The sequence below is a fragment of the Diadema antillarum genome, unplaced genomic scaffold (genome assembly GCF_040938485.1).
Source record: "Diadema antillarum isolate AM-2024a unplaced genomic scaffold, OU_Dant_1.0 seq00001913_RagTag, whole genome shotgun sequence".
In the NCBI taxonomy this organism is placed as follows: domain Eukaryota; kingdom Metazoa; phylum Echinodermata; class Echinoidea; order Diadematoida; family Diadematidae; genus Diadema; species Diadema antillarum.
The window spans coordinates 147,345-155,601 of NW_027272576.1; the positions used below are offsets into that span (position 1 = coordinate 147,345).

The 8,257-nt window shown below is 38.4% G+C and overlaps 1 protein-coding gene across 1 annotated transcript; it reads left to right on the forward strand.

Annotated features, from left to right (window-relative positions):
• Nucleotides 1-388: 388 nt before the first annotated feature.
• Nucleotides 389-7,136, forward strand: LOC139713140 (transient receptor potential cation channel subfamily M member 2-like). The gene is made up of 6 exons (XM_071624891.1): nt 389-420; nt 1,082-1,208; nt 3,805-3,985; nt 4,750-4,910; nt 6,732-6,936; nt 7,120-7,136. The coding sequence occupies exons 1-6, from the start codon at nt 389-391 to the stop codon at nt 7,134-7,136; spliced, it is 723 nt and encodes a 240-aa protein (XP_071480992.1).
• The last annotated feature ends 1,121 nt before the right edge of the window (nt 7,137-8,257 follow it).

Consider the following 8,257-nt stretch of genomic DNA (forward strand, 5'->3'; position numbering starts at 1 on the left):
ATTTTGTCCGTTTATTGTCGCGTCCAAAGAATGGAACGACATCCCCTCTTTTATCATAGCAGCTGTAAACATATTTCTTTCCTAAACAATGCTAAATAGCTGTTTATACGGATATTTACAGTTACTCATAATGTAGAAATGTTTCCTTAATTTATTCCTTCTATAATACTGTTATTTAATTTTGTTTTTGTATTATTTTGTGTAAACGCTTTGAAAGCTTATAATATGGAGAGCATACCAAATACTTATTATTACAATCATTATCAATTCATTATTATCATTATTGACTCCCGAGCGAGAACCAGATCGCTAATTTACACGACTGCACAAACGCAGCTTCTTCTTACATGACCAATGTCTACCATCGTTAAATCATGTAAATAGAGAAATGTCCCTCTCCACTCAATCTCATATAGGCCTGTACGTTGTTTTATAGAGTGATATCCAAAGAGAGAGAAAAAAAACATGCATTAAAACTCTTATTTACTTAAAAAGATTTAAAGTAAATAATATGGTAAAACAGGTTTTCATGAAACATATATCTGTCGCTATGATTGCTATTTGATAATTGCTGACCATTATTTCATTTTATTTCATCAATATCTGGCATATTTTGTTTTTCTTCTATAGATTAAAACTCACACTGACATCCGTGCAAAACAATCCAACGAGCATCATATACCCTTTTGTAATTGTTCTTTTCTATGTGAATTTTATTTTGATTTGTATATTTTTTACTATAACGACTTTTGCGATAACCCGATTTGAACTAAGACTATTTCAAGAGTCTAATCATCTGCCAGTAGATTTATACAAAAAATTTTATATTTTTAAAGTGGCTATGCCTTTGACAAGCTTTTTCGATAAAACGACATGAATGCGACAGCGACACATTTATGCTAGTCCAGGACTGATACATACCAGTGAATGAAATGTAAATGTTTTACAAGTTATTTCCAATATTATTGCCTATGTGCAAAAAAAAAAAATATGTTATTGAGCACGTGGATGTATCAGAAGGAATGCCTGATGAATAAATCTGTCTATTATATTTTTGTTTCACTTTGTACCGACAACGCAGTGGGATCTACCGACTGCATTCGGTTGCCAACCCTTGCAAGCCGGAAGTCAACTTGGAAGAAAACTCAGGAAAGGTCAAAATGAGAGAACGTGACAATCCTAACATTCCACATCGCACTCCAGCTAAGGTGAGGATGACGTCAGGAAACCACTTTTCTGTCATTTGGTGCTCTTAAAGGGGACCTCCGGATGATTTTCAGACTTTTACATTTGAACAACTATAAATCAGTTACAGTATACAGCGTTTCAGAATGTATGGTGATTGGGATGAGGAATAAGAATGTTTTCAAAATTTATAACAAATTGCAATGAACAAGGATGATGACATATAGCAGCCTCACCATAAGAATGCATGACTTGGGGCCCAATGGAAGCAGAACAAAAGAAGAAGATATGTACAGATTCTACACAGATGAACTTATTAAGCAAGCAGTGTTGTAATGGAATTACATTGCATTTTTCAATTCACTATGTGAGGCTCCTATGTCATCAACACTGTTCAGTGTAATTTGTTAAAGATTTTCAGAGTATTGGTTTCTCGGCTCAATGACCACAATAAATTCCACAAATCTATACATGGAACTGCCGATTTATGTACTACATGTCATAAAATTATGAAAACTATGAAAATCGTCTGGAATGCCCCTTTAATCTCTGTAATTTATCACCCAAATGTCTCACTTCTCTTCAACCCCCATCAAAAGCATAATGTACCCCGCTTTTTTGATTGCTCATGTTGATATTTCTGTACTTTCATCAACAGATTTGTGCGTATCTATTATTGATTAGGTTGAGATGGAAAAAAACCCAACTTGAACTTGAACTAGAATGACTCCTATATTTACATACTTTTCCAACTTTTCATGAGGTATAGAGTAAAACATTTTCTTTTTTGAAATCATTTTTTTTCAAATTTGGTAATACATTATATTTTGGTAATGGAATCAATGTAGGCCTACACATTTATCTTTTCTCCTTTGAATCATGTACATTGTAATCTATACAATTGATGTTTTCTACACAGGTATTACTGAAAAGAAATGTTATTCATGTATGAACTTATGTTGAAGAAAAGAAATCAGTCAAACAAACAAACAAATATATAGGGTCTAATTATTTCTTTCAGTTGACGAGTTTTCAGAAGCCGCCTTCGATAACTTTATAACTGATTCGTAACTTAACAGCATATCTTAAGGTGAATAAGATTCCTTGTTCAGATTAGCAAAATGATTGTATATTTTTTTCCTATTTGTGTGCACTTGAATCTAACAAATTTTTTCTGATCTCTCCCCAATATAAGATATTATGTAGTGAAAATTAGATGTGCCAGTTTCGATAACAAGATGATTGCTGCAAAATGACCCCAGGTGTGAGTGCACGTCACGAGTCCGACACCTACGAGTCATACAGCCCATACACGAGCTCAACATTAGGCCCATGAGTTCGACTTTAGAGGCAAACAAGGCCCACGGGTCCGAAACTATAATTATAGGGGAAAACAGGGCTCACGAGACCGACATTACATCACAGTGTCGGTCTCGTGGGCTTTTTTGCCTAGTGTCAGACTCTTGTTCCTTGTTTGACTACTGTCGGACTCATGGGCTGTATGACTCATGGACCTTTTCCAGTGTTGAGCCCGTGGGCCGTATGGCTCGTGGGTGTTGGGCTCGAAGGATGCCCCCCCCCCCCTCCAAGAGTTGAGGGGTTGAAGGGGACGTCTGATTGTCTGAGTGATACGTAATAGGAAATAAGATAAAGAGTTTAGATAACTGAATTAAAGATGAGGATTTATACATTATTCAATTGATTTGATTGATAGGTAAATTATTGGGAGAAAGCTCAGCTTGATTATGAATGAGAGCTCGAAGAAGTAGATAAGTTTTACGGACGAAAGAAAAGCTATTATATTGTGAAATGAAAGAATGACAGATAGCGTAAATAAATTGAAAGGACATATAAATGTGTGGATTAATAGACGAACGGATGAATGAAGATAATAGGGAATTTGTCTACGTGGTATAGTGCAATTTGAATAAGTACAAAATCAAAAGATCCCCGCGAATATAGCTGCAGATTTGGTACATCAATTATGTCAATTTTGTTCATATATACAATGTATATATATTCAAATTTATGAAGTTCTTCCGTCGTGATGTTTTCATTGCAACTGATTGACAAATTGCCCTACATCGACGTAAATAAGCACTGAATTGATCAGTGTTTTAGTAGTAGCCATGATAAAAAATCATGGGCGTTGTATTTTTTTTTATCATGGCTACTACTAAAACACTGATCAATTCAGTGCTTATTTACGTCGATGTAGGGCAATTTGTCAATCAGTTGCAATGAAAACATCACGACGGAAGAACTTCATAAATTTGAATAACAAAAGCAGTACCCGCTGCATGCTATAAGGATTAGAACCAACACTTGCTGTCGGGCGAAAGCTCGGTGGTCTAGTGGAGATGACGCCTGTCCGGTGATCAGGAGGTCGTGGGTTCGAATCCTGCTCGAGTATGTACGCCCATGATTTTTTATCATGGCTACTACTAAAACACTGATCAATTCAGTGCTTATTTACGTCGATGTAGGGCAATTTGTCAATCAGTTGCAATGTATATATACGACTGTCAAATTAACGGAGAAATTTACTTGCAGAATGCCTCCTGCAAACTGCCATTCAAGCCTTTCTTGTTACTGTATTTCTCTTTCGTTTCTGTGTAGTTCGTGAAAGTGGACGCTCAGACAAACGCAAGCACCATTGTGAATTTCATGAAGAGAACATGGCAAATCCGCAAGCCTCGTCTGTTGATCTCGGTGACGGGCGGCGCGGGCAACTTTCCCCTCAACGGTCCACTCCGCGACGCGTTCCGCCGGGGGCTCATCAAGGCCTCTCTGAGCACGAGTATGCACTATACACACTCCTCCTTTATCGGCTAGAATCTTAAAGCTTAAAAGTGCTTAGGCGACGACAAGGAGGCTGAAAGACAAGTTGATAAAACTAAACAAAGAATTCCTCTCGTCTACTTATCTTAAACAAGTTAACATATAGACATTAAACAACATGGCCACAGCTCACTCATCTTCTCCATTTTGCACTTTAAATTTCTATACACGAATTTGATAAGTTAGTGATACAGGATACGGGAATAAGCAGTTTTTGATGGAGGGGGGGGGGTAGCGTGGTGATGTTCACCCTCGAAAACCAGTATTTAATAACTTAACATGAAAATTAATGGCATCTTTTTAATGATAATTAATTTTATAATATCTTTTGACTAAAACTCTCTTTTTTTACTGCTTGTAACTGATTCCTCGGAAGGCATGGAAATACTTTTAGGAAACTTTATGTCAAGACACGAACCGCTTGATCAGTTCTTTAATTTGGAAAGCACCAATGATTTGAATACCCCGCAACCCTGTAGAACAGAAAAAAACACACACACAATCCTGGCTTCACTTGCGAAGTGAAATGTATACACTCAGACGAAAACGAGTTCACAAATTCACCTTTGGTGTATACCTTCCCTCAGTACAAACTGAAACTTTCTGAGACATTCCCCAGACTACCATACCTCACTGTCTTCTGCGATGACCCATGTCGACCTTGTTTTTGACCTTGTGCCCGATCGCTCAGATGCTCTGTTTTTTTCTCTATACCATGCGCAGATGCCTGGATCATATCCGGCGGCACGTACGCCGGTGTGATGAAGTACGTCGGGGAGGCTGTCCGAGACTTCGGTATAGACGCCGCGATGAAAGTGGTAGCCATAGGGATAGCTACTTGGGGCATTATCGACCACCGGCACGAACTACTGTCCCATCTGCAGGTTTGTGTTGGGTTCCTTGCCCGGGATCTCACGCGGTTCGAACTGACGCGCAATATCGAGTGTCACTCAAAGAGGTTTTACACCACCCCTATAAAATCTCTTTGGTGCCACTGTACTGGATATGCTAAGGGCATCACAGACCATGTCCCAAGACCCTTACAATCCTTTTAAATTTACTTTCTGTTTATATTAATTGTATTCGCGTTCTGAATTTCATTAGTACACTACTAGGAGGAAAGATGACAGTTTTCAAGATTTTTGGCCTTCTGCAAGGCTTAATGACGGAACAATCATTTCCAACGTCACTGACATTCATAGGGAATTGTATTTCGTTGTTCATTTTCTTTTAATCCCATAATATTTGAATTTACTCTTGTGAACCAAATTACTCATGGTGTCATTTTCACAGGAAATACACAATGTGGAGCAAATAGTCATTCATTCTATGAATACGACATACATTAACAACATGAATTAGTGAAGGGATGTGTATCTGCAGTAAATTTGGATTATTATGCTGATGAATATCATGGCAGTATATAGAACATGAGAATCAAATTCTGTGATGCACACTTAGTTGAAATAAAGATCACTAAGGGGTTCGAACATGTATACGACAAACCATCTGAAACAATAATATTGCCTCGGGTGGATTTCTGACATAAGTTCAGACATAATATAGCTCTTAAGACAAGGGACACGATTTGAACCAACGGTCTGCACAGTCCGTTCCAATCCCACTAAGTAAGCTGCCCCCAGGAAAAGTAGTGGATACCGTCGCAGGGGCGGATCCAGGAATTCTGTAAAGGGAAGGAGACTTTTTGTCATTAAAGGGGGCGCACACCCCCACCCCCCCCCCCCCGTTTTATGTCTTTCGGAACGCAACGTGCGAGAAAGCCGTCGTATTTATTGTGGGCAGATCAAGTTAACTTCATCGTCATAATAATGATGTTGAAGATAATAACTGATTATAAAATGGGTTCAAGAATGTAGCCAATTGGAAGCGCTGAAATGAGTTACGTGTGCGTGCATTAATTTTTACGATCATGCACGGCCTGACGTCACAATGTTTACACTAGCAGTGCGCACACAATCAGTTGTTACAAGTGCGTCACGCGCTACTATACGCGCTGTCAATCCTGTAAACAACTTCTAGTTCGGGCTGCCAGCCGGCCTTTCTTGTGCATAACATGTGGCGTACGTATACTCTTATACGTACAGTACTTATATGTGCGGGATTTCCGAGTGGGACGTGCGTAAATGTTTGGGTCGAACATCTTCGAACATTTTGACTTTTGAGCGAGTGCTACATGTAGCTGACTGGTATTGACCCACAAAGGTGCGTGAAAAATGCTGTTAGTTTTCGACCCATTTTATAAAACAAATGATGCACAGGATTATTTCGTGGCGTTAGTGAAGGTGCGGCGCACTCGAGAGTATTGACAATGGTGCAACATGCACGAGGCGCACGCACTCTATCCTGTACATCATTTGTATATAATTACTGTTATCATTTTCGATTGGCTGTCATTGATATTACTAAGCTGTTTATGGTACTTGTTATGAGTATAATTATTACTGTAATTGTTATTATTGTTATTATTATTATCATGATGATTATCATTAATATTATTCATTGTTATCATGATAAATGTCATTATCATGACCATTTTAAATGGGAATAATAAAAATAGTAATAATAATTATTAGTAGTAGTAGTAGCAGTAGTAGTGATAGTAGTTGTATCATCATCATCATCATTATCATTATAATTGTCATTATTGTCATTTTCATCATCACTTTGAATCCGGGAAAAAACAGAATCACTGCTCACCTGAAGAGCTAGACGGGGATGACGCCAAACTGAGCAGCTGCGACCCGTTTGACTACGAGGTGAAGAGCTCGCGATCCCTAGATCCCAACCACACCCACTTCATCCTGGTAGACAGCGGCAAGGAGGAGTTCGGTGGGGAAGTGGACCTACGGGGGCGTTTCATCGAGTATCTCGTCAAGCGCAGAAGCGTCAGTGAGTTGAACGCACGCTTTCGTTGCTTCCTTTCAAATTTTGGCGCGAATATTTTGCTTCTCACGTTGTTATCACCTCATGAATTTGCACATGTGAATTTTATGAATGTAGCTAATGTGTGAAAGACGATGAAAATTTCATTTGTTGGTTTACATATCCTATACCTTATGATGATACTTTTAGTGAAGCTGGAAAGTTAGTGTTTTGTCGAACTTACGATTACTGCCTTTCAGCTTTGAAAGGTCTTTATTTCCTGCAATACTCCAGAATATTATGATGGTTACGTGACTTGCTTCCTCCATCGCCTTTCTATCTATCTCTCTCTCTCTCTCTCTCTCTCTCTCTCTAAATGTATATATGTGACCCTGCACCTCAAAACAAACAAAAAGTCGCCAGCCATGAATTTTTAGTGAAGACCATATTCTAAAAGAGTAGACTTTCAGCTTTAAAATGATGTATAACTCAAATCAAATGGACTCTCCTAACCTATCTGAATATTGGAAAGAAAACACAAACTCAGGAAAAATGTGAACTGAGAAAAGAGGCTCTGAAGTACAGTGTCTATTCAAGCGCTTAATCTTTACCAAACCGTACTGGCTGTGCGATGAATGGGACAAAAAACAGGAAGTAAACCACCAGAGTAACAACAATGAAGGGATTATCAGATTAAACTGAAAGTAAGCATGCCTCATTAACACATTCTGTACATAATTAATGCCAACTTTCAAAGCAGTAGTACTATCCTTTCAAAAGTTATTAGAGTTGAAAGTGAAGAGTGTGGACAAGGCTTTTCAGAAATGAAAAAGGGATTCTAAAGACACACCTAATCACACTATTCTACCAAAAATGTTCGAGATAAACTGCTAAAAAAAAAACACTTTATGATACCAAATTTTAGCATAATGTAAAAGAAGACCCGCTCTTTCAGAAAATATGAAAAAGACAAGTTCGGCTAGGTTGACACATTTCACTTATTTTCAGTCCTCACGCAAAATCAGTGTGTGCGACTTTATGTTCATTTTGAAGTGCACGGTCATATATATATATATATATATATATATATATATATATTATATGATATATCTATCACGTGACTGATGCAGAGTTCCACGTGTGTGTGCTCCTCGAGGGAGGACCGAACTCACTTAAGACGGTGCAGAGTGCCCTGGATTCCAACACACCCGTTGTGGTTATCAGAGGGACAGGACGAATAGCCGACGTGCTGGCTAGTGCTTACGATGCGCTGATGTGAGTGCATGGACAGTTTTGCAGCATCTATAAGGAAGAAATTCTCTCATTACAGGGATGATAGGTGGAGACA